We start from the raw sequence: 27,119 nt of genomic DNA on the forward strand, positions 1-27,119 counted from the left end.
CAGCATCAGCCGAGCCTCGGCTTACGGAGTCGGCCATCCTATTTCCAGCCTCCTGACTTCTTCCTCAGTACAATGAGGAGGACGTTCTGGCACTTCCACCTTGTTTACTGTAGGAAAACCTCTGGGAACCCTACCAGGGAATCATCAGACCAGCTCCAAGTTGCCCTTACGAGAAGATTGAATCCCAAGTCCCAGGCAAATGCCCAACATCCAGTCTCAAACCCCAGTACTTGGTCGAACGTCCTCACCTGCTCCTACGTGAGCTCCCCCGGCTCCTGCAGGCCCATTGGCCACATCCTGTAATTCCTGCCGCGTGTGCACTGTCCTTCCAGGATCGGGGGTGGTAATTTCCAGCGTGGGCTGTCCTGAGACCCATCTGGTTATCTCGGAAGCAATGACGGGCAGGGAAATTGCGATACACATCTTGAGACACTGTCATTTTGCATTCTGTCCTCAGGCGAGGGGAAGGTGGGCCAGCCAGGAGGGGTCAGGGCAATGGAGGGTTCAAGGTTCTTGGCTTATGTACTCTAGGACCCCATCCCACATTTCAGAGGCTCACTGGCCCTATCAGGAAAAGTCAGAAGGAAGCCTCCCGAGGCCACACACTTCATGTCCTCTGCAGCTCCGTCGTCCTCCTCCTCAGACCCTGGGCCTGATTTCTCGGTGGGTCTTCCCTGTGGCTGCGTTAACAAGAGGGTATCTCTGAAAGCTGCCTTCGATGCACCGACACTGATAATTTGCTTTCCTAAGCCTGCCTGATACTTCCCCTTTCCAAGGCCAGCACTGCCAAGCGCAGCCCCCCATGTACAGAGTTCATGGATATCCTCATCCCTGCTCCCTGCCCAAGGGAGGAGCCTCGCCCACCTGCCCTTCATCCCGGGCAGCCGCCGGCAGGAGCTCTAGGGATGCTGAGCACACCGTTGGGATTGGTCACCCAGCTCATGAGGAGCCAGAGGGCCCCTATGGCTTTCAGAAGGGTGGCAATCGGATTCCCAAATCCCATCTGGAGGGTCTATTTTCTAGAAAGCTTCTGGCACCAACTGGCTAATTCGGGGTTCCAAAGAGAACACAGTCTGAGGCAAAGCTTATATGGTAGTATTTGATTGTGGGATAAAATCACAAAGCAACAGGAAGGAGGGGAAATGGAAATGAAAGCAGGGAAGGACAGCAAACACTAGGTGGTGTGTTACAGGGTCAGCCTCTGCTTACAAAAACAAAGGGGGTCTCTCTGGACAGGCCATCTAGAACTCCCATTTTCCTGCTAGCGCTCTCCCCCGTCCCACACTGACCCAAGCTGGCGCTCTAGGACCCTCAGGACCCTCACTCCGCTGCCCGTGGGGTGTCTTCACCTTTCTGGTCAACCGTCGTTCCAGGAAGGGGATCTTGCCCCACCCACATGGTGTGCACTTCCCAGGAATCCAGAGGTGGGGGAGGGGCGCCCAGCTCTCCAGGGTGTGACTGGGTCGGACGTGGGTACCTGAGGATTCCCCAGCAGTGGGCATGATGGACACAATGGTTGGGGTCGCCCAGACATTCCAGTGAGTGGTCAAGGGCCCAGGAGTTGATGGGCCCAGTGAATTGAGAAATCGGGTTCACCCACTCTGTGCTGGACTCTTCCTTAGCGCCACACGGTATCTTTAATCCTCCTATCAACTGGGTATGGCTGTATTACCACCTACTGTGACAGAAAACTGAGGTTTTGTGTTACATACGTGGCAAGCAGAAGAGCGAGTATTTCGACCCAGGACCATCTGAACCATCTGAAGAGTACAATACCCCTTCTCCAAGCCCACGCCGTCCGTCTCCACCCCGGTCTCAGCCTTCCTCTCGTTCCACAATGCACACCCAACGGTCGCACATCTGCCATTCCAAAAATTTTGACGCAAAAGATGGCAATGACTGTTACAACACAAACCGTGAGGCTGGGTGTGAAGGCGTGGCGGGCATGCGGATCAAGCACCGATCGGACTCCAAAACAATGCACGAAGAGCTCTCGTCTACGGGAGTCCGCCAAGCGGGAGGCTTCAAAACAGATGAGCTCCTCCAGTCTGGGCGGACAGCACTAACGTCCCGATACAATTACTCCCTGGAAAACCATCGTGGCCCGGCTACTACTCTCATGTGCTATTTTCACCCGTCTTCACATGGGAGCCACCCAAGGTCATGCCCGAGTAAACAGCATTTTTTATGTGGTCTTCGAAACTCCAGGAAGCGTGGTGCTGTCCCACAGCCCTGAAATAAAAGAGCAGTGGCACCAAATGCCCAAACAAAGGGGAAGGAGCTTCTAGCAAACTGGAAGTTGAGAACCGCCTCACCAGAGAACAGAAGCATTCAAAATAGGCTCTTGGTGGCAAGATGGAGAGAAATGAAAGAGATTTTTGTCTTTTGTTTTTTTGCTTTTGCTTTAATTCATTCAATTTAGAGGTTGGGAAAAGCGCTCAGCTTCCACTTTATCTTATTATATATTCAGTCTACATTTCTTTGTCATCAAGGATCTTCAAGCACAAATAGAAATATAATAATCCTATTTACTCAGCCCTATAGCCTTTGACTTCTTTGTTTCTGGTACATTTTGAGAAAATGAACAACACACTGCCCACTTTTGTCTGCCATAGTAGGCTGTGTTTTTGGTAGCAAAGAGCAGCTGATGGAAAAAGCTTTCATGATTCAAAACAGAACGAAACAAAAATGTCTATATATACAACCTGCTTGTCGGTAGGCGCAAAATACTATATTCAAAGACGAGTTGGATGATTACGGTGGGCCGGGGCCGGAAGAAAGGGACGTTCCTCCACCACCTGCCGCTGAATGCTCGTGTCCTTGGCCTTGGCTCTGCCCCTCAGTAACGCTGGGTGTGAAGTGACAGGGGGAAGGAGCGTGTCCCACCCATGACAGAGACCGAGCATCAGGGCAGGGCGGCGAAGGTTCCCCTTGCTCTTCGGAGATGCCCGACACCCACTGGTGCCATTTAAAGGACAAGTGTCCGTGTAAACGTGGTTAAGCACCGCTCTCCCGGACAGAGTCGGTTCCTCCTGATGGAGCCGGCAATCGCAGAACCACTCAATCGCTGACCATGGGAACGCCTAGAGGCGATTGTAGGAGATACTGTCACGTTTTAATAAAAAAAAAATAAACACAAATGCCTTGAGTAAACAGTTCCAAAGCTACCGGGTAACCCTGAAAGATCACATGGGACTTTCAGAGCCATGGTTATTAAAACGCTATAAACACACGCTTTCGTGCATAGCAGGAAAAGACAAACAGAACAAAACGCAAACCCTTAAAATAGTATTTAGTGACCTTGCACAGGAAGACACAAACACCACCACAGAGCTTATTTTTACTTTATTAACAATGTGGCTTACAATTTTTTCAAGTAAAAAGGGTTTCTTTTCATTTAGAATAAAAATTAAAATATAACTCTGATATAGATTTTCCTTTATTTACATGAAAACATATATACAGAATACAATCTTCCAGCAAACCAACAACATGCCCTTTGTACTGCAAATTCCAAAAGTAAAAACACGGATTTTTCCTTTTACACACCAAACGTACACAAGATATGAATCAGGTTTCAATACAAACTACTCAAACTGGAATGCAAAACAGTAAAAGGGCTCTTGACATTCACGACTAGGGATAGTTTATGCTTCTGGACATCATGCTAGCTCCCATTGTGAACAACAAATGAGATGATTTCTTTCTTCTGTCATTTAAAAAAAAATTATCTCTAATTTCCCACCATAAGCTGATTTTCAGCAAACGCTGGTCCCAGAACTTTACTTTTTCTCGAGAGTATCCGTCAGGCCCACGCGGAGCACCGCTCTGGCTTGGTTGCATGACATGACTGCCCTGCTCGCTGGTACAGAATCCTCAGCATTTAAAACCAACCAGGAAGATGGAAAGACCACCGCTGGAAATTGTTCGGGTCAGTTCTTATCACTTGAACTAGAGATCCTTTTAACCAAAACCCAAAGCAGCACATGTGTCAGCAATTACAATTTTTAGGTAAATTCAGGGGTCAAAACTAGCACAATTCAATTTCATCGCATCCATGTTTTGGGATACTTGTAAACCAACTCTAGTGGTAAAAGCTATGAGAATCAACTGGTATTCAACCAAGTTAAACGGATGAAAGCAATTTCCAGAAAACTCTTCAACAGAAAAGAACAGGAAACGAGTCAGAGAATCATTACACTGTGATAGATGCAGAGAAGCTTCTCCTTGCTATCCGCTACTGCACCAGAACACACGGGCAGTATGTATATCACAACGATTGCTTCCTTAAGAACTACAGAGACCTTAATTTACTATCTTTCCCTTCAAAAATAATTGCACACGTGGTCACAGCTTTCTAAAGACAGAACAGAGTACTTGGATCCTAGATTCACCATCTTAACCAAAAAGCGACAATGGTGCTCAAACCACAACAAAGATTTTAACACTACTGTTTTAATAGTTCTATATACAGAAATAAACATAAGTGGGTGTTCTACGAAAGAAGTTATGAAAGACCCTAGTGCTTGCAAAATGAAGGAAGAACGGCTCTTAGAGAGGTGTTTGGTCTAAGATAAAAGGCGAATCTCAGAACTTGCCTGATACAACACTCAGCATTCTAAGAGACAAGTCAGGACACTCAGACCAAGCTTCAAAGACTGATACAAATCAACTTTCCAGAGACTATAGCAAGGGTCAGAGGAGCAGGGTCAAAGCTTTGAGTCATTTTAATGTACTGAGGAACCAATCAAAGCAAACACAGGAAATACTCTTTCAAATATGATCAAATAAGGTAAAGCAACCTATCGGCTGCACAGCCCGAACACTGTGTGCGAGCCAAACTTTGATCAAATGAACTTAATTTTAAAAGCGATGGATGAGTTCTCTGGATGATGCAACTTGAAGGAAACTGGTTTCCATTTTTGTTTTTTGTCTTTTTTTTTTTTTTGGAAAAGCAAAGAAGTTTGTTTGCAATGCCAGCTGTACCCTGCTCTTTTGAGGTTTATATCGTGATCCGATATTTTCCCAACACAGGACAGACGCAGTCAAGAAGGAAGGGGCAGAGCCAGCTGCCTTAGTTTCAGGATGGGACTGTGTGATGCCTCTCACCATTAAAGACAAGGTGGCACGTCCGCTTCTCACGTTATACACACCATACAGAATGCAAAGTGTCTGCTCGGCCAGGAGAGGGAAGCCAGGCTTCTCGGCCGGCTCCAGGAGGTAACGAGCAGCATGGTGTACAAAGGACCCAGCTAGCTACACAGAGGACAGGACTTTGGTCCCAAAGTATTATCACAGAGACAGAGGAGAGACTGTAGCATCTGGGGACAGAAAAGCGGGGAGGGACGTCACTTGTTGGCGTTTCAACAGAGAAACGTCTGGCTTGGGCTGTGGTGGTACCAGGGGAGGGGGGAGACATAAAATCACCATTTCCTGCCTTAAGAGACACAGTAACAACACAGTAAAATGTGCCTTGGAAATTGGCCCTATTGATAAGACAGAAGCTGGTGTGAGGTGAATCCCACAGAGGAACGACCACCACCTTACCATTTGGTGGCCAACTTGCTACCGATGTGAAGTACGCCCTCCAGTGGAAGACCCCCAAAGAATCTAAGTTCAGGAGGACGCTGGCAACACTCATGGCAAAAGCATCTTCTGGGCCCTAAAAGGTTTCTTGGCTCTTGGAGGGTCAGGAGGTGACACACAGGCGACCTCTGTGATGGTTACCCTGGAGCCAGGCCTTCTGTCTCTGGCCCCGGCCACGTCTTCCTGACCACGCACCATCAAGCGGACAAGGGCGAAGTGACGGATCACCACACAGAGAGAGACTGAGGGTAAGGAGGTGTTGGGCACGTGGCCCCTCGGGGAGCAGGACACTTCCCTAGCAAGGGCGGCCGAGGGGAGGCTTTCCAGCTCCTCCGGGGGTGGGGGGCTCCAGAGAGGCCTGCGAGCTCTGTCTCCTCCCACGGAGCACCTCCTGCTCCGTGCCTTTACTTGAAAGGGCACGAGGAGGGGACACTCGCTCCGAAAGTACGACATTACGCTGCAGCCACCACATCCCCTCGCTCCCGTTTCAGATGCAACAGGAATAGCTCAGCTTGAAAAGGCCACAGTGAAGGATCACGAGTGAGTCAGCGCAGGAAAAATGCCAAAGATCCTGAAATGGATACCCTTTCCAATGGACTCCACAAGGCTGAGCGTTTAAGGCCAAAGTATGTGGCTGAGAAGGCAGGAGTAGGGACCCGGGAGGAGGCTGACACCTCGGCTTTGGAGACAGAAGCCTGACTGCGAGCCAAGCGCAAGTCACGATGGACGCTTCCGTCCTCGCCATGCTGCCAGCATCCTGGTGTGCGACGCCAGTCCTTCCAGCACAGTCCCCAGGCAACCCCACTTGCCAAACGTTTAAAACTTGGTGGTAGAAATCAGCTAGGGAGGAGAGGGAAAAGTCACCTGCAAAATAGGTTTCCCAGTTGCATCTGTTAACAGGGAAAGACTGTGAATAAAGGTGAGCGTTAGTCATCAAACTTTGCAAAATCTGACAGATAATCATGCCTTAAAACGTATGCAGAAACATGACAGCTCGTAAGCTCACCACATGACGTCCCGACGGCGGTGGGGACTCTAATCAAGGAGAAGAGATCAAGGTGATTATGGCACAAGAGCAGCAGAAGGCTGCGCTCCCCTTCCACGTCCAGACGAGCAGAAGGTCTGGTTTCCTGGCGCACGTGTCAAAAGGCATGTGGACATCTCACAACGGAGCAGGGCAGTCCATTCGGGCTGGAACGAGCACACTGGGTCCCTCATAGGCACACACAGATGAAGTGCTCGGTACAAAAGAAACCCCAGTCAATTCCCAGAGCCACACACCTCTCGGCAAAGGGACTTAACCGATGTAATGAAAACTGCCCAAGAAATGTCGGCAACCTCCAGGCCAGACTGGGCTGCAGGAAACAGTGAACGCTGTGCTGATAGGATTCTTTTTCACCTGCTGCGTCTCACACTGGCGGACTGGGAGTCTTCCCTTAACAGGAGCAGGAGGTGGACGAGGGGGTCCAGAGTGATGTGGTGACCCAGGATCACAGGTGGCCACGAGCCGTGTCAGCAGGAGAGCAGGGCTGAGCCAAGTCACAGCGCCAGGTTGCCGCCCTGCTCTTAGTCGGGAATGTCAGCCTCAATGGACGTCCCAGGGCCGGGCTGATCCGAGTGGCACTCAAAGCCAAGCTCACCGAGAGACCTTCTGCAGGATCCTTCTAAGGGGACACAGCTGGTTTATTAAAAGCTTCCCCAAGTCTCTTCCCACTCCTCTCTGAAATTAAGCTGTTCCTTCAATACACAGCTCAGCATTTCCCAACAGACTAAAGGAATCACTCCCTGATCTGGTCACAATTAAATGAGAAAGTTGGCAATATGTGAAGTTCTATAAAAGATAGCAAACGGAACTCTCTACAGGTTCTAGACGTCCGTCGCTCAGGAAGAACGGTCTCACTGCAACAACATGCCACCTGCCTTCCCGCCCCCCTACTTCCTAAAAGGCACCTCTGACAGGTGATGCGGGTTTAGCCCATCCTTTTATAACCACATCCTGAAACAAGTGTGTTTGAGAAGTAAGTTGCCACCAAGATCAAACTGACACCCACGTAGCCACGGCCGCATGTGCATCCTCACGGAAGAAGCATCTAGAACGACCACCAGCTGGTGTCCTCCCTGGGCATGTTCTGAAAAGATATCAACTGTGCCTTCATTTTCAAAGCAAAGTGGACCATGGTTGAGGAAAGCCCTTCGCGGGGAGCTGCTTGGTTTCCGGAGGGAGGAAGGCAAGATGTGGACGTACAGAGACGTTCTTCCCTTTCCCGCAGCGCCCAACACTCTGGGAGCCACTGCTGTGGCCCTGGGTGTGCTTGAAAACGTGGTAATATCACACAGGCTGGAGAGGGAAGGAGGTCCTTCCTGCTTCCTGCTTCCTGCTTTTCATAGCTCACATCGCCCAAAAAATAAAGCTTCGGTCCCCAAACCTTCCCAAGACGCTGCATCAGCACGACGCTGGGTCACCTCCCAGGAGGGGAGCGTCAGTTGGCATACTGGGTGTAGAAAGCCACTTTTACTCGCTCGATCTGGTGGCACAGCTTGATGGCGGGCCCCAGCTTCAGCTCCATGCACTCCTGCACGGTGGGGAGGGTCAGCAGCAAGAGCGCCTGCCCATCAATGTCCTGCCAGGAAACAAAGCCCCGTTAGAGCTGAGACACTGGGCACCAAGGGAAGGCATCTGTCATAGGTGGCTTCATCCTGGGGGCCAAGGGCGTGTGATGCTGCCCTTCCCGCCTTCAATCCAGGAGAGCGCTAGCAGACATACAGACTTGGCCTGGGGACACTCTTTCTGGTTAATAAAATCTGTTTGCTTAGAAAATTCTGGCTACTCTGAAATTCACATGCCTAGGTTGGTAGGGATAAAGAGGTGGAACAGGTGAGCTGTTGCAGGGCCTCCTTTTTCCCAAGCTTCTGGCCCCTCGCTGGGAGAGCCCCCCTCGGCCCCCGCCGTCGCCCCAGCCCCTCTCGTGTTCTGCTGTGACTCCATGTAAGCACTGGGAAAGAGCTCTCTACTAAAAGCAGCAGCTCTGTCTTCCTTGCCAAGGTCTGACATTTCACCATCGAAACGGGTGAGAAGATGCTGGAGAGATGTACCACTACCCAGAGCAGTCTGCCACTGAGGACAACTCGGGGATTTAGACACACACACACGGGTCACCCAGAATGAGGTGCGTGTGGTCTGCGTCCCAGTCTTGTCCTTGTTAGCCCTCTGCGGCCATGCACCAGGCCCACACGAGGATGACAGTCATTAGAGACTGTTAAACTGCATTCACTGTAGGAGGAAGGGACAAAGGCTCACCCCGAAGCTTTAAGATCACCCCACCGGACATCTCTGCCTCTTCACCAGCGTGCTTCCTATAATAAATTGGGTTTATTTATGTAGATACTGTGTGACTGGGTTATTGAGTTTAAGGGAATCCCTTCCTCTGATCCACCAAGACAGTCTTCACATTCCAGAGGAAATAAGCGAAGGTAACAATAAAGACCACTGGTAGGAGAGCATAACCCACACCCAGCAAACTAGAATTCCTGCCGTTTGCGGAAGCGGTGAACCCAGGGCTGCCATAAGTCCTGCAAGTGCACACGAGCGTGTGGTACCTCAGGCATCACGCATCATGAATTACACATACAAAGCTTATTTTCTTAAAATTTAGCTGTCTTAAAATTACCAAAAGCAAAACAAAACAACAAAAACCAGAAAACCCCAAAACGGGCATAAATGTTAGCCTTGCGAGGACTATGGTAGGAGTAAGCATAATTTAGTGTATGACCAGTTTCAAAAGGCACCTTGCTGTGCTAATAATCCCTCATCGGTATGGCAGCAATAAAAATGGAAGCATTAACCCCACAAGTACCTACATAAGTGCAACTGACAACTGTCTCAATTACGCGAGCGCGGGCCGTGATGTGTGCAAGTCCAGGGCACAACTCCACCAAGACTCCAACTGGACCGTATCAAACCCCAAAGTAAACCGATCAGTCTTGACTATACGCCGAAGGTAGGAGATAAACTAACAAAACTGCCAATGAATTTTTGATGCTGTCTCTCTCTCCTTTTTTCACTTTTTCTATCGTGCTTTTACACATTACTTTACTGGTTCTTTAGACACCCCTTCTCAGGCTGGCGGTAGTAAAGCGCAAATTGCAAGTGCTGAGAAACAGTATTCTGCTCAAGGTCATGAACCCAACAATGGTACCCCTGACCTGGGACCTGTGAGCCGACTCTGCTTTCAGAGGCAAATCCACTTATATTACATCAAAACTTGACAGGGGGGGCACAGGCCTAGGCATACAAAGTCTTGTGAGTGTCACGGGCCTCAGAAAAACACATTGTAGGTAGGAAAAGGATGATGTTATAAACTCGTGTGTAGGTGGCTTAACCATTATGTTCAATGAAGAACAGAACAGAAACTTATTTTAGGATATAGGATGCTTTTTTTTAGATGGAAATTAATGCCAAAAAAGCTACTTGATCTATCTAAGATCACTTAGTTAGAAAGCATATTGGAACCAGAACCACGGTTTTCTTTCTTTCTCTTTTTTTTTTTTAAGATACATTTTTGAGAGAGCGGGGGGGGGGTGGGGGGCAGTGACAGAGAGGGAGACAAGCAGACTCCCCACAGAGCAGGGACCCTGTCGCGGGGCTCGATCCCAGGATCCTGAGATCGTGACCTGAGCCAAAACCAAGAGTCAGACTTTTAACCGAATGAGCCATCCTGGTCCCCAGACATGGTTTTTTGGTCTTAGACCTTGGAGGGAAAACTGCAGCTCCAAACACCCATACTTAGTCATGATGGCCATCCTTGGACATACAGATTCAATGACACTTGAAAGCCAGCCCTAAAATGCTTCTTTAACTCTCTACAGACCATTTCAGGGAAGGTGTCCGCCACATGCATGCACCACATTTAAGTGGAGGACGTCACTCATTTCTTTACCCAACAAGCAAGTGTTTACTGAGCGCCTGCTGAGAGACGGGCACTCTGATGGCCTCTGTGGCTATTGCATTGAACAAAACAAAGACTCTCTTCCAGGAGAGGAGGAAACTCAAGGGAGGCCATTATGAGGAACAGATCACGACGATACAGAGAGAATAAAGCGTGGACACAGACCTAAGGGACAGAGGGGAATCACCGACGGAAGGATGGACCCATGGCAGACAAGCAGTTCATGAGAGCACGTATTCAAGGAGAGCACAGAGACACTGAAGGGAAAGCTGAGATGGGCCCAGAAAGCAGTTTGGAAATTGAAGCTTCTGGATGTGAGACCAGAAAGTCGCTACAGGACGTTAGGCAGAGAAGTTGCATTACAAGATTTGAACATCTGCAAGCTGATATTGGCCACAACGTATCAGAATGAATTAGGAGGCAGGGTGGGGAAGCCACGAGGGACTGAAGGGGAGGACATTTATTAGGGGGTAGCAAAGCTGAGCCCGTTGAGAGAGATGGTCGCCCAGAACTGGGGTGCTACCCATGGGATCTGGTACCGGGTGCCCCGGGGCAGCTAACCCAACCACAAACCGTACGCTCCGTGTAGAACGCACAAAGGACGGCGGTGATACCCAGAATACAGAAGGCACTACACAGATCAACAAGACAAGCTATAAAAAAATGAGGCAAGCAAAAGGCAGGAGTAGGTATTTTACAAATGAAGCAAAAGTGATGAAAAACGTATGCGCCGTATGTACAAGTCTCACATGCACGCTTCAGGACACAGCAACCAGTTCTCAATAAAAACACGCTGGTGCATCTACGTCTCAGATGCAAGCCAGTATCTCTCGCTGGTTCCTTCTGAAATGCTCTTAGGTTTCTCCATTTTTCTGACACCTCATAGCCCAGGAAGGAGGAGAAGGGGATTCCCTCAGTAAATCAAACTGTAGTTTCTGAGGAGGTGCCAAGTCTTTCAAAGCTGTTTTTCACTTATTTGCAAAATATTTATTAAATTATTTTAAAGTAGGATCCCAAAGTAGCTAATGGCATTACAAGGTGAGTGAGACGGGGCTCCCGTGTTCTCCAGCTGGGGAGCAGACACACGCATGCAGTGGAGCAAAGCCGCACACCTCAGCACACAGAGCTGGACGCTGAGCCTCGGGACAAACCCGGCTGGGGGGGGCGGTCAAGGATAGTCTCACGTTTTAACCCACTTTTGAGAAGGCACAGCACTGAGAACAAGGGATTTTCTCTAGCTTGTTTCCCCCCACTCTGTCCTCAGCATTTAGGAAAATACCTGCCAGACACATAACAGGTTATCATTAAATGTTTGTTGGATGACTGAATGGGAAGACCTGGTCTGGGTGAACCTAAAAGTCTACAGATGGGTAAAAGCAAAGCGAGAGAACGTGGCAAGTGGACAGAAGTGGCCTGAGTCCCTCAGGGCCAGGTAACAGACACGATGGGCTGGGGGCCTGGTGGACGACAGGCACCTGGGTCTCATGGCTCTGGAGGATGGGAAGTCCCAGACGAAGTTGCCAGCAGACTGAGGTGACCGGTGAGGCCCTGCTTCCTGGCTCACAAGGGGCATCTTTTCACCATGTCCTCACATGGGGGAAGGGGCCAGGGAGCTCTCTGCAGTCTCTTACAAGGGCACAGATCCATTCACGGGGGCTCCACTCTCCTGACCCCATGACTGTCGGGGACAGCAACTTCAGGCTACAGCACAGATGCTACTACCAAAGGGGCCATCGGGCTCCCATCCAGGGAGAAGGGAGCTGGGGTGCACATCCTGAGGGCCTCTGGAAGTGCCTCCACCAGCCTGTCCCCAGCTCCCGAAGACTCCCCACTCTTTCATGGAGACATCACACGGGAAGAAGCAGGGGAGAGGAGGGTCGACTGTACTAAGCTGCAACTATCCTCAAAATAAAAACTCACATCTAGTGGTGGGAGTGAACTCTGGTCTCCAATTCCCAGACAGAAACTTCAAGATGGCCCCTCGCTTTGTCTATTCTTCAACCTTGCAGGGCTTCTGCCAGTGGAGCGCAGGATCTGTGGGACAGGCCCCAGGAGTGAAGGAAGGGTTTACAGAGCTTGAAGGGCCCTGGACTCTTTCCTGTAGAGCCCGAGCGTCCATCCTAGGGGATGCCACAGTGCCTTAAATCTACCAGCAGGACACGCCAGGCCCCAGACGTGGACGGTTAGATCCACTTCATAAACCATTCCTTGACCACCACCCACACGCCTGCTGGGATAAATGTGCTCGATCCTGAGATCCTATAATTAATTGTCAGACTGACTGCTGCCTGCCCAACTCTCAGCTCACAGAGAGGGCGAACTTTGACTCTGAGGAACACGGGAGGCCTGCCACAGTGGTCCGCACGCAACAGACAGGCAAATACTTCCTGGATGGACAGATGTCATAAAATACACCTGACATGAAGTCAGGCCTTGAGATTAGTGCAAAACTGCCAAATTACCTTATAAAATTGGACAGAGAACTTGGTCTCTTTCCTGGGAGAGCTTTTGGGGAAAATACGCGGTTTTGACCAGTGGCTTCCTTACTATCCACTGCACCTCCCACAGCCCTGCTCCCACAGGCATCCCAGCAACCCGCAGTCCCCAGCAGCTCCAGGCCTGCAGTCCAAACCCCGGTGCTCACTACTCTGTGAAGGCCCCGGCAGGTGCTCTCGCTTAGCCAAACACACCTTGGGAGCCCACGCGACTCCTGTCCCCTTCCCGAGAAGCCGGTCTGCCTGGCGCCCTGTGTTCTCTTCCCCAACCTCCCCTGCTCGGACTATGCCATAGCCCACTCTTACTGCTGTTGCCAACTGTTTATAAGCCCACTGCCCCTAGGCACCTGGAAGCATTCAGAGCCGGGGGCGATAGGGCCTGTTTGCAGCCCTTGGCAGGCAGGCTCCCAGGGCCTTAGCCACGGAGGGAAAGCTGCACGGAGAGCTCCGGGCCGATAAAACCAAACAAGAGCGATGGTCAGGATCTCTAAATGGACTCTGGACCTTTATCCGATCACAGCCCCATCCCCCCTCCCCCCAACACACACTTGCTCCTCTAGCAAAGAGGCAAAGCCAGCAGGAGAGCGTCTCCCAGGCCCTCCCTCCTCCTGCTCGGCCAGCTGATAGGGGGCAGTGCCCGAAGTAAACGAGGTCTGGGTTTTGAGGCCATGGTTGAGGGGTGGAGAGTCTATGCTCCGTGGTGTGACCTTCAAGTGTGGGCAAGCTGGAATGGATGGTCATGCCCATGTCCTTGAACCTGTCCTACTAAGGGCGGTGCACATGGTTTTGCGGTCTCTGGGGCCCCATGCGGAGCCCTGGTGCCCTGCAGACTAGCTGAGCTGAGCAAGAACGCCTGGGACAATCTGTCTGCACAGAACCCACTGTGCAGGGAGATGGAGATCAAGGCGGGCTGGGGCAAGGCGATCTGACCAATCACGGAGACCGAGCACCCTGTTTGGTACCTGGGAAGAACCGATCAACCATGGGGCCTGGTTTCTCCAGCAGGGCGAGAGTTCTGTGCAGTTTGTCTGCAAATGAGCCAACTTGGGGCCTCTGGCCTCATTTTCAAATCATTTACCATCCTCCCTGATGCTGTGAAATAGAACTCCTGAGTGGTTCTCATTTTTAAAAGAATACGCCATTGAGAATAAAATTGTGCCCCTGATTTCTCAACACCAAAGCGTTCCCTGCAAGGTGCTGGACTAAGCGACCTGACCATCAGACTGTCACAGGGTAAGAGCAGCGGTGGCAGCTCAGTGGGGTCAATGCCGTGGGTGACAAACACGTCTGTCCCCCAACTCTCCTTCCCAGGCAGGCTGCGTGTGGCCACCATCCACTCCACGGCCCCACAGCTCAGGAGAGAACAGGTGCACGGAAGCAAAGCCGGGCCGCAAACTAACAGGCACCACAAGGAGTGAGGGCCACATTCTATTTAAAAGTTTCTTGTTTTTCTTAGTTAGAGATGTGTGGAGTTTTACTGTATAATGTACACGTTCACAGCACGAAATTACATTGCATAGATGTTTTAAGCTGTTGCCATAACATTTCAGAATTAAAGGTAACGGGAAGTTTATACCTTCTGTAAATGCTGCTGGTGATCATGACAGCCCCTGAATTTACACCTTTGAAAGGAGTGAACACACACAGCTATTACCACTCCACACACCGGTGTTTCTCTCACACTGGCGAACAGAGCCGCTGGCTGGTCATCAAAAACCTCACACCGTGGCTGGAAGGACCCATGAGAAGCCTCCGCAAATCAGGACCGTGGGACACTTAGGCTCAAAGATAACTGAACAAATTAGCAAAAATTAGTAATTATGGGCCCCGATTGAACAGAAAAGGACTTAAGTCCCATGCACTTCGGACAGTACAGCGGGCTACAGACTTTGCGGCCTCCCATGTAAATGGAAATGAAGCAGGAATACGGCTATGATCAATTACAGTCTACCTATTTTTCTGTCCCTAAGAGAAGACAGTAAGTAGGTACGTAGTAGGACNAGGGTCGACTGTACTAAGCTGCAACTATCCTCAAAATAAAAACTCACATCTAGTGGTGGGAGTGAACTCTGGTCTCCAATTCCCAGACAGAAACTTCAAGATGGCCCCTCGCTTTGTCTATTCTTCAACCTTGCAGGGCTTCTGCCAGTGGAGCGCAGGATCTGTGGGACAGGCCCCAGGAGTGAAGGAAGGGTTTACAGAGCTTGAAGGGCCCTGGACTCTTTCCTGTAGAGCCCGAGCGTCCATCCTAGGGGATGCCACAGTGCCTTAAATCTACCAGCAGGACACGCCAGGCCCCAGACGTGGACGGTTAGATCCACTTCATAAACCATTCCTTGACCACCACCCACACGCCTGCTGGGATAAATGTGCTCGATCCTGAGATCCTATAATTAATTGTCAGACTGACTGCTGCCTGCCCAACTCTCAGCTCACAGAGAGGGCGAACTTTGACTCTGAGGAGCACGGGAGGCCTGCCACAGTGGTCCGCACGCAACAGACAGGCAAATACTTCCTGGATGGACAGATGTCGTAAAATACACCTGACATGAAGTCAGGCCTTGAGATTAGTGCAAAACTGCCAAATTACCTTATAAAATTGGACAGAGAACTTGGTCTCTTTCCTGGGAGAGCTTTTGGGGAAAATACGCGGTTTTGACCAGTGGCTTCCTTACTATCCACTGCACCTCCCACAGCCCTGCTCCCACAGGCATCCCAGCAACCCGCAGTCCCCAGCAGCTCCAGGCCTGCAGTCCAAACCCCGGTGCTCACTACTCTGCGAAGGCCCCGGCAGGTGCTCTCGCTTAGCCAAACACACCTTGGGAGCCCACGCGACTCCTGTCCCCTTCCCGAGAAGCCGGTCTGCCTGGCGCCCTGTGTTCTCTTCCCCAACCTCCCCTGCTCGGACTATGCCATAGCCCACTCTTACTGCTGTTGCCAACTGTTTATAAGCCCACTGCCCCTAGGCACCTGGAAGCATTCAGAGCCGGGGGCGATAGGGCCTGTTTGCAGCCCTTGGCAGGCAGGCTCCCAGGGCCTTAGCCACGGAGGGAAAGCTGCACGGAGAGCTCCGGGCCGATAAAACCAAACAAGAGCGATGGTCAGGATCTCTAAATGGACTCTGGACCTTTATCCGATCACAGCCCCATCCCCCCTCCCCCCAACACACACTTGCTCCTCTAGCAAAGAGGCAAAGCCAGCAGGAGAGCGTCTCCCAGGCCCTCCCTCCTCCTGCTCAGCCAGCTGATAGGGGGCAGTGCCCGAAGTAAACGAGGTCTGGGTTTTGAGGCCATGGTTGAGGGGTGGAGAGTCTATGCTCCGTGGTGTGACCTTCAAGTGTGGGCAAGCTGGAATGGATGGTCATGCCCATGTCCTTGAACCTGTCCTACTAAGGGCGGTGCACATGGTTTTGCGGTCTCTGGGGCCCCATGCGGAGCCCTGGTGCCCTGCAGACTAGCTGAGCTGAGCAAGAATGCCTGGGACAATCTGTCTGCATAGAACCCACTGTGCAGGGAGATGGAGATCAAGGCGGGCTGGGGCAAGGCGATCTGACCAATCACGGAGACCGAGCACCCTGTTTGGTACCTGGGAAGAACCGATCAACCATGGGGCCTGGTTTCTCCCGCAGGGCGAGAGTTCTGTGCAGTTTGTCTGCAAATGAGCCAACTTGGGGCCTCTGGCCTCATTTTCAAATCATTTACCATCCTCCCTGATGCTGTGAAATAGAACTCCTGAGTGTTCTCATTTTTAAAAGAATACGCCATTGAGAATAAAATTGTGCCCCTGATTTCTCAACACCAAAGCGTTCCCTGCAAGGTGCTGGACTAAGCGACCTGACCATCAGACTGTCACAGGGTAAGAGCAGCGGTGGCAGCTCAGTGGGGTCAATGCCGTGGGTGACAAACACGTCTGTCCCCCAACTCTCCTTCCCAGGCAGGCTGCGTGTGGCCACCATCCACTCCACGGCCCCACAGCTCAGGAGAGAGCAGGTGCACGGAAGCAAAGCCGGGCCGCAAACTAACAGGCACCACAAGGAGTGAGGGCCACATTCTATTTAAAAGTTTCTTGTTTTTCTTAGTTAGAGATGTGTGGAGTTTTACTGTATAATGTACACGTTCACAGCACGAAATTACATTGCATAGATGTTTTAAGCTGTTGCCATAACATTTCAGAATTAAAGGTAACGGGAAGTTTATACCTTCTGTAAATGCTGCTGGTGATCGTGACAGCCCCTGAATTTACACCTTTGAAAGGAGTGAACACACACAGCTATTACCACTCCACGCACCGGGGTTTCTCTCACACTGGCGAACAGAGCCGCTGGCTGGTCATCAAAAACCTCACACCGTGGCTGGAAAGACCCATGAGAAGCCTCCGCAAATCAGGACCGTGGGACACTTAGGCTCAAAGATAACTGAACAAATTAGCAAAAATTAGTAATTATGGGCCCCGATTGAACAGAAAAGGACTTAAGTCCCATGCACTTCGGACAGTACAGCGGGCTACAGACTTTGCGGCCTCCCATGTAAATGGAAATGAAGCAGGAATACGGCTATGATCAATTACAGTCTACCTATTTTTCTGTCTCTAAGAGAAGACAGTAAGTAGGTACGTAGTAGGACCAAGTTTTTAACCAGTGTGAGAGGAGAAAGTGAAGACAGGGCCCTGCCCGCCACCTGATTCTGGAAGTGGGAACGCGCTGGGCACGCTTCATGTCTTAGACACCTTGGCTTGGGAAGGCTCGGAACTTTCTGACACAGCCTAAGAAGCCAGGCTTAGAAGCGCAAGTCAGGATGACTCAGCACACACAGTACTTCAGCCTTTTTCCCAAGTTGGCTGTTTTCACGTTTCTGCCTAGTATCAGAAGCCTGTGAAAGCATTCGCATGAGAGCCCGTTCACCTCTCCCTGTATGGCTAACCTGGAGATAGGGCGGGAGAGCTCTGTGTCCTGTTCAGCCACAGACCAGCTGAAAAACACTTCCAGTCAAAAGTGTGCCTTTGAGTCTAAAAACAAAATAGGCAAAAACACAGCTTGAGACTAACCTAGAACACTTCCTTCCACATCTGCCTTTTGAGTATTGCCAGGCCCACAGGGAGATGCTCCGTCGTTGTGCGCAGAACGAATACACGAGCGCAGAGACGCACGTGTTACACTCTGGGTCATCAGCATTCGGCGTCTTCGCAGGGCCACTACGGATAATTACCCAACATTCAGGCCTTCATGTGCACACAGTCAGTGTCACCAGGAGGCTCTGGGGGTCAACCAGATGGGACCTCTGAATGCTAAGGGCCACCCTCTCCTGGGAGNCGCAGAACGAATACACGAGCGCAGAGACGCACGTGTTACACTCTGGGTCATCAGCATCCGGCGTCTTCGCAGGGCCACTACGGATAATTACCCAACATTCAGGCCTTCATGTGCACACAGTAGTGTCACCAGGAGGCTCTGGGGGTCAACCAGATGGGACCTCTGAATGCTAAGGGCCACCCTCTCCTGGGAGGGGCTGGGAACCACATTAATTTACTTTTTACACAGTGGGCCTGGAAGATCGGGGGACTCACTGGGTTCAGGGGAACCAGAGGCCTTCCTTTTTCCCTTCCTGACTTGAGTGCCTGAGTCACCCTCTCTCTAGAGTATCAGTTTGTAGCATCTAAAAAAAGGCCAGATAGACACACCTTGAATTGATGACATGGTAAACAGAACCTCTCTTAAATACAAGGTCCTGAAAGACACACACTGTGAGTGTGCGAAACAGCAACCCCTCACGCAAACATGGGAGAGCAGGTCGCAGGCTTCAAACGGAGCTTCCATGGAGGCTGGGGAGCAGCCTGCAAGGTGGCTTGGGTCCAGACAGGCGATTTGGTTCCATGTTAATTTAAGGGGTAACGTAAAAAAATTCCTCCTTTCTTAGGGCTCAAAACCTGTCTTTCGCTTTAGCTAATTCTCGTTTCGTCTGCAGAATCAAAATTCCTTTGAAGTAGAGATTATATTGATTGCTCTGCATTTACCCATCACTAGCACACGACCGAATATACCACAGGTTTTTCACGTTGTTACAAAGGAAGGAGTGACATAGGAAAGCAGTGAGGAGAGCAGCACTGAGAGAAACACAGCAGACGGAAGGCTTCCCGTCTGGCAAGATGAGGACAGGTCCCTTCCCTGTTTCCCCCTCTGAACAGAACTAAAAGCCCTGATGTTAGAATCAAACAAGCATAAGGTGGGGAGAAGAGAAGGCAGACTGGTGGGGACTTGGGGGCCCAAGAGGGCACGGTGCTGAGCACCTGGGTATCTGCGTGCATCCTATATCCAAGACTTATTGCTACAGAAGCTGGCTACCCAAAACTGTCACTGGGCACGGGTGAAAAGAGGCCCACAGGAAGCCTGCTCTTTCTCCCTGAAGGACTGCGAAATGGGTAGCCTAGGGAGACAGAAATCTTTCAGACAAAAATGGCTTTTCTGCAGGACAGAGACCCCCCACCTAGACAGCGACAAAAGCCAGATGGCCCCAGGCTCCCAGTCCCTGACAAGGGAGACCGAGCTGGGACTTGTGTCCCTGCTGGACTGCCAAGAGCCCCCCACGGAAGTGTCAGGGGGGAGCATGCGTGAGCCAGGCTTCCACCCCCCAGCCCCACGCAGTAACAAGGAAGTACTCCATTCCCCTGCCAGAGCCATGTCACAGTGTCAGAAAGGAGCTGAAACAGAAGATCAAAGGAAATATAACAAACACGGCAGCAGGACCAGCGCACCTGTTCCTGAAATATCTTGGCCAGGGGGGCACAGTCCGTCAGCTTAATGAACCTCACCACGTCGGTCACCGTCCACTCCAACGGGTTGCTCTCCAAAACGAGCCTCTCCTCCTCCTCTTGCTTTGTGTCCTGACGGCAGAAGGGAGGCAGGAGGTCACTTGATCACCGCAGGGTCAGTGGGATGCTCAGTAAACCCTGTGGGCCTGAGCCAGGCTTTCCTCCTCCCTCTGGCCTCTCCCTGGGCACCCGGACAAGCCACAGAGGCTTCCGGGCTCGAGGGACTTTCTTAGCAGCTTGTTGAGGTTATGACTTTGCCTCCAGTGACTTGTGTGTGGTTAGACGTTGAAAGAAAAGGTGCAGCGAGACCAGCTGCTGAAAACCCAGTTCAGGAAATTCTGGGCCTGCTTAGCAAGGATGATCTCCGACTGGAGAGAGGGCACGGGGCGTGTGGACTGTACAGGAGGCAGCCGGTCCTTCCCCACTTATTCTGGCGACGATGGTGCCCGTGACCTCCCAGCTGACCGCATACGGCCTGGGGGTTTGGGGGAGACCTGATACGCTGACTTAACATTGCACAGCATCCCAGAGGTCTCCCGTGAAGGGGAAGCCTAGCGTTCAATGGGACCCCGAGAACCTGTTCTGCCTGTTCTCCTGACAGGAATCCTTCGCAGCTGGGAAACGAAACAGGAGCTATGATTTCTCCATTCAAGATGGGAAATCACCAGGCCTTCGCCCCAGACTCAGGAACCAGGCTGGAGCTGCTGCTACGGCTGTTGGTACTTTAAACAGGGAGCCCCAAGTCAAGGCCCTGCACCGCACTGCCTTTCTTCTTCAGCACCTGCCCACAGCCCGGGCCCCACACAAGCTCACCAGGGCCCGCGGTGTTAGCTCTACAGCGTCGTGGCCGATAGCTGCGCCCTGCTCTGCCCCCTCGGCACAGGAGGCGGCCTGAGCCCTCCGGCCCCGTCGCGGCCTCTCCATGGGCGGCCGGCGCTCAGGCTCGGAGCTGCTCCTCAGGGTGACGGCCCTCCGGGGCCGCGCAGATGGGACCTCGGCCGAAGAGGTGTCCGTCTGGTCATCGCGGAGCTCAGAGCTGGTCTCCTCACTCCCAGTGTCCTCGTCCATGCCATCCGCATCCTCTTCCTCACTCTCCTGGGGAGAAGGGAAGGAACTGAATTCAGGGAGGCCTTCTCCCACTCAGCTGGCCCCGTGCAAACCCCCAGGGGGGGCCCCGAGACCCATCCTGCGGTCCCCACCATGGTCCCCGTCGCGGCCCTCTGCCAGCCCACATGGCCGAGCAGGCTGACTGCTTTCAGCCGCTGAGGAGCAGGGCTCCCCGATAACCGGAGTTTCCGGGCACTCGGCGTCGCACGTCGGCTGCGGCCTTGGCGAGAGCAGACGTGGGTCCCAGGAGCATGCAGGAAGGTACTCTGAGCGGGACCCACCTCCCCCGAGCCTGCGGCCAAGTCCACGGCAGAAGACCTCCGCTTCTTCTGCACGAAGATGGATTTTCGCCGTTTCCTACGTCTGGCTGGCTTTGGGTGCCCGCTCTCGGTGCTGGCTTCCCCAATTGGGGGCTTCACGATCTTCTTCCTCTTTCCGTAATAATAGGCTGCAAGAGGAGAGAAAATCAAACACATATTCTAAAGGTCATACACACACACTTACGTGGACACAGAGAGAGTAGAAGGACAGGAGAAAGACCGGGGAGGAGAGAAAGGAGAGAAAGAAAAGAGACAAAGATCGTTCTGACGTCTGGAATATTTCGCCCGTGCCCTCACAGTTAGAGGGTGTTATGGGCAGCACCCCCCATGGCACTGTATTTGCAGATGGGCCTTTAAGGAGGAGATTAAGGGTGCACGAGGTCCAAAGCATGGGGCCTTCACCCAACAGGACCAATGTGCGTACGGGAAGAGGAACAGACAGCAGGAAGGCGCACAGGGGGAAAGCCGTGTGAGCACCGAGAAGACAGCTGTCTACAGCCCAAAGACAGGCTTCAGGAGAAGCCAACCCTGCCAGCAGCTCGATGGAGGTCTCTATTAACACACACAGCACCCGTTAGAGAATTATTCACCAACTTTCAGTAACGACTGCTGTATTTTATAAATTAAATATACACTCAACTAACTGAAACCACTGCTAAGGATCCAGTTTTCAATTACCATCCCGATCAAGACTCATTACCCAAAGTCTCGCCCGTCCCACAACACCAGTATTCCACACAGAACCACATGCAGAAAGGGGACCTTTGGCTGTGTTTGGAAGGAGCCAAGAAAAATACCCAAACACACAGCTGCTAGGTTATGGTGAAGCACGTGATCTGGGGCGGTGTGACCGTGCCACGTGCCCACACTGCTGTATTCCCACAGGAGAGTCATCCGGCCCCATTGCTCAACTGCCTCACGTGCAAAATGAGACCCGTGGGACCAGGCAGAGCAGGACGCTCGAGGCTTCACGGGGCCCCCGCGTACCAGTTACTGCTGGATAAGCACTTGCTCACACCCAAGGGCCCCTGCGGGCATGACAAGTCTGGCGCAGTTCTGTTTTCTAGGAGCCAGGAGGGGAGTTAAGATGGCGGAGGAGTGGGGGGGCCCTGAGTTCGCCTTGTCCTTCAAACACAGCTAGAACAAGTATCAAATCGTCCTGAACACCCAAGAAACCGATCTGAGGGCTGAGAGAACAGTGCACGTCTACAGGTGGTTTTCTAGAAGCCCGATGCTGGAAATCAGAGCAGTTTTACCGAACACAACAAAGGTGCAGCACACTTCAGTGTCTTGGGGTCACACTGGGGTGACTGCAGGCCTCGTGCTCTAGAGTCTTCCCCAGCATGGTTCTGTCACTTCCCCCTGGCACATCAGTTCCATCTGCAGCAATGTTTACTATACGCTCACCCAGGCATCTTAGGATTTTGACGTTTTATCACACGAGACCCAGAAAAGTCTCTAAGTCATTTGGGTCGTGTTTAATTCGAGCTGTGGTAACCTGCTTCTTCCCATTTTTANGTTTAATTCGAGCTGTGGTAACCTGCTTCTTCCCATTTTTAAGGCCAATATTCAAGGGCGAGTTTGGCTCTCAGTCAGGTCCTTTGTGATCCCGGAGCATCTGTCACTAAGCAGCCTACTCCAGGGGGTAATGTGAGGCGGAAACAAGTTTTCTGGAGAGGACAGTGACGTCACCACGCCCACCCAACACACAGGTGACCCTTCATGCGTGAATGCGGGTGCAGAATGACAGGTGGTCCAACCTGATGGAGAAGAGTGCTGACTCTTAGCGGAACGGAGTGGAAAACAGTTCTTAGAATATCCATGCACGCGTGCAGAGAAAGCTACAAGGAGAGTCACACTCCGAACGGTGGTTCAAGTCGGCTCAGATTCCTGGTTCTGACACATGAGGTGATCACAGTCTCAACTGGCCGGGGCTCCCAGCAGGCAGACTGAACCCCTGAGGTCCTGTTCACACCCTGGCAGCCGGAACGCGGGCTGGGAGAGTGAACCTCCAGGCCACCATGATGGGGACGCAGTCACGCCTGGGCCGGAGATAACCGAGGGGAGAGGTCGCGAGAGCAGACTCGGGGATCAGAGGGAGGTGTCAGAGGTGGACGTAAGCCGAGGTGGAGGTGTCTGCGAGTGGCTACAGTGCATATGGACAAAGGCCGGAGCTGAGGAAGGACAGGACCTGGGAAAGGCCACCAGAGAAGGCAGAGGCACTGCTCGTGTGGGGGTAGACAGCACGAAAGTCCTGCCGGGAAGAGATGGGAGCAAAGACGGTGGGGGGCAGCTGACCCCGAGTCCCATGACAGGAGGGGCAGCTGAGGCCACGGAAGCATGGACGGTGCGGGCTGCTTCTGCACCCTCCAGACAGTCCCATCCAGGAAGCTCTGAGGAGGCGGTATGGACAGTGGGAAGCAGACTATGACGAGGAGCTCACCCCGTACAGAGGGGAAAGAGAGCCTCTATACATCCTTCCTCAGCATAAGGACCACGAAAGCAGTGCCGGTTACCAACTATTGCCAAGATCCAGTTTTATCCCGCTCTCCTTTCAGCCACGTAGGTTTCCAAACTCAGCCGATGCCCTGAAACTCACAGCATACCCCTTCTCATCTCTTCTTTGCCAAACGCCTGCCGGTGATAATTTGTCGTGGTGTTCCTCACCCTGTCCCGCCCCTGGGCTGGAGATGTGCGAGTATCCGCCACAGCAATTCTTACACAGTTCTTTCACAGCAATTCCCATGAAAAATTATTAAAGATTTTTGTTTGTTTGTTTGAAAAACCCACCAACTACCTTACCCCACAGTTTAGGCCCCCAGCCCAATATTCTTTTCATTCCTTGAACTTACTGTACTTGGTTTTGGTGTGGATGGAGCAGTTCTCTGGGCAGTTCTCCGAAACCAGCACAGGACTGAACAAATTTGGGCAGCATTCCAGCTTGGCACAAACCCGCCGGCAGAAATCTGCTACTTGGTCAGAGGTTCGCACGATTTTGGCCACGGCCCGGTACGTTTTGCCTCTGTACCTAGAAATGAGGGAGAGTGATGGCGAGAACGCACAATTACTCAGACCTGCTTGGTACGGCGTGTTCCGAAAGTAGCCCCTTTGTCTTCTAACAACAGAGTAGGCTGTGTGTGACTTCCACTCCATTTGTTTTTATCGTTCCTTCGGAGTTCAGAGGAATACTTTTTTTTTTTTTTTAAAGATTTTTTATTTATTTGACAGAGATAGAGACAGCCAGCGAGAGAGGGAACACAAGCAGGGGGAGTGGGAGAGGAAGAAGCAGGCTCATAGCAGAAGAGCCTGATGTGGGGCTCGATCCCAGAACGCTGGGATCACGCCCTGAGCCGAAGGCAGACGCTTAACCACTGTGCCACCCAGGCGCCCCCAGAGGAATACTTTTAAGACAGCCCAGGATCGGGCACAACGCACGTGATCATGTGTCACTGCGGAATGACCGCCACAGATATTTCCATGTGGCTTCGTCTCCCTGCGGTACCCGTAATTTAATAACCCGTTCCAGAACACTTCTGAAATCCAGAAATTGTCACTTGTTGCTTATCACTTTCAAGTAAAAAAACAAAAAACAAAACAGAAAAACTTTCTCCTGCCTAACAAAAACCACATGCAGTGAAGTCACCAACACTGGAGACCATGTCTTCCAGAGAGCAGGGTGAACAGATTCTTGGTTCAAAAATGGGCACCGAAGCGCTGGGCCAAATATTTACAGGGATAACCAAGTAATAATGCTTGGCTGCAAAGAGGAGCACTTGGATGTAGGCTCGCACCACCTTTCAACACATTTTGAAAATATCACTGGTACAAAACAATCATAAACTTCTCCATTAGCGGCAGATAACTGGTGTTTGTTTAACTGACATGTCAANTCTTGGGGTCACACTGGGGTGACTGCGGGCCTCGTGCTCTAGAGTCTTCCCCAGCATGGTTCTGTCGCTTCCCCCTGGCACATCAGTTCCATCTGCAGCAATGTTTACTATACGCTGACCCAGGCATCTTAGGATTTTGACGTTTTATCACACGAGACCCAGAAAAGTCTCTAAGTCATTTGGGTCGTGTTTAATTCGAGCTGTGGTAACCTGCTTCTTCCCATTTTTAAGGCAAATATTCAAGGGCGAGTTTGGCTCTCAGTCAGGTCCTTTGTGATCCCGGAGCATCTGTCACTAAGCAGCCTACTCCAGGGGGTAATGTGAGGCGGAAACAAGTTTTCTGGAGAGGACAGTGACGTCACCACGCCCACCCAACACACAGGTGACCCTTCATGCGTGAATGCGGGTGCAGAATGACAGGTGGTCCAACCTGATGGAGAAGAGTGCTGACTCTTAGCGGAACGGAGTGGAAAACAGTTCTTAGAATATCCATGCACGCGTGCAGAGAAAGCTACAAGGAGAGTCACACTCCGAACGGTGGTTCAAGTCGGCTCAGATTCCTGGTTCTGACACATGAGGTGATCACAGTCTCAACTGGCCGGGGCTCCCAGCAGGCAGACTGAACCCCTGAGGTCCTGTTCACACCCTGGCAGCCGGAACGCGGGCTGGGAGAGTGAACCTCCAGGCCACCATGATGGGGACGCAGTCACGCCTGGGCCGGAGATAACCGAGGGGAGAGGTCGCGAGAGCAGACTCGGGGATCAGAGGGAGGTGTCAGAGGTGGACGTAAGCCGAGGTGGAGGTGTCTGCGAGTGGCTACAGTGCATATGGACAAAGGCCGGAGCTGAGGAAGGACAGGACCTGGGAAAGGCCACCAGAGAAGGCAGAGGCACTGCTCGTGTGGGGGTAGACAGCACGAAAGTCCTGCCGGGAAGAGATGGGAGCAAAGACGGTGGGGGGCAGCTGACCCCGAGTCCCATGACAGGAGGGGCAGCTGAGGCCACGGAAGCATGGACGGTGCGGGCTGCTTCTGCACCCTCCAGACAGTCCCATCCAGGAAGCTCTGAGGAGGCGGTATGGACAGTGGGAAGCAGACTATGACGAGGAGCTCACCCCGTACAGAGGGGAAAGAGAGCCTCTATACATCCTTCCTCAGCATAAGGACCACGAAAGCAGTGCCGGTTACCAACTATTGCCAAGATCCAGTTTTATCCCGCTCTCCTTTCAGCCACGTAGGTTTCCAAACTCAGCCGATGCCCTGAAACTCACAGCATACCCCTTCTCATCTCTTCTTTGCCAAACGCCTGCCGGTGATAATTTGTCGTGGTGTTCCTCACCCTGTCCCGCCCCTGGGCTGGAGATGTGCGAGTATCCGCCACAGCAATTCTTACACAGTTCTTTCACAGCAATTCCCATGAAAAATTATTAAAGATTTTTGTTTGTTTGTTTGAAAAACCCACCAACTACCTTACCCCACAGTTTAGGCCCCCAGCCCAATATTCTTTTCATTCCTTGAACTTACTGTACTTGGTTTTGGTGTGGATGGAGCAGTTCTCTGGGCAGTTCTCCGAAACCAGCACAGGACTGAACAAATTTGGGCAGCATTCCAGCTTGGCACAAACCCGCCGGCAGAAATCTGCTACTTGGTCAGAGGTTCGCACGATTTTGGCCACGGCCCGGTACGTTTTGCCTCTGTACCTAGAAATGAGGGAGAGTGATGGCGAGAACGCACAATTACTCAGACCTGCTTGGTACGGCGTGTTCCGAAAGTAGCCCCTTTGTCTTCTAACAACAGAGTAGGCTGTGTGTGACTTCCACTCCATTTGTTTTTATCGTTCCTTCGGAGTTCAGAGGAATACTTTTTTTTTTTTTTTAAAGATTTTTTATTTATTTGACAGAGATAGTGACAGCCAGCGAGAGAGGGAACACAAGCAGGGGGAGTGGGAGAGGAAGAAGCAGGCTCATAGCAGA

General features: G+C 51.7%; 1 protein-coding gene across 1 annotated transcript in view; it reads right to left on the reverse strand.

Annotated features, from left to right (window-relative positions):
• Window positions 1–3,330: 3,330 nt before the first annotated feature.
• Window positions 3,331–27,119, reverse strand: part of SFMBT2 (Scm like with four mbt domains 2) — a 234,767-nt gene continuing 210,978 nt past the window's right edge. Inside the window, exons 18-21 of the mRNA XM_019808390.2 lie at window positions 21,220–21,386; window positions 20,645–20,926; window positions 19,775–19,903; window positions 3,331–8,207 (exon numbers count right to left, since the gene is read on the reverse strand). Of these exons, the coding sequence (XP_019663949.2) occupies window positions 8,067–8,207; window positions 19,775–19,903; window positions 20,645–20,926; window positions 21,220–21,386 (719 nt within the window). The 3' untranslated portion in view covers window positions 3,331–8,066. The remainder of the gene's footprint in view (window positions 8,208–19,774; window positions 19,904–20,644; window positions 20,927–21,219; window positions 21,387–27,119) is intronic.

This window comes from Ailuropoda melanoleuca, chromosome 15, assembly GCF_002007445.2.
Source record: "Ailuropoda melanoleuca isolate Jingjing chromosome 15, ASM200744v2, whole genome shotgun sequence".
Classification (NCBI taxonomy): domain Eukaryota; kingdom Metazoa; phylum Chordata; class Mammalia; order Carnivora; family Ursidae; genus Ailuropoda; species Ailuropoda melanoleuca.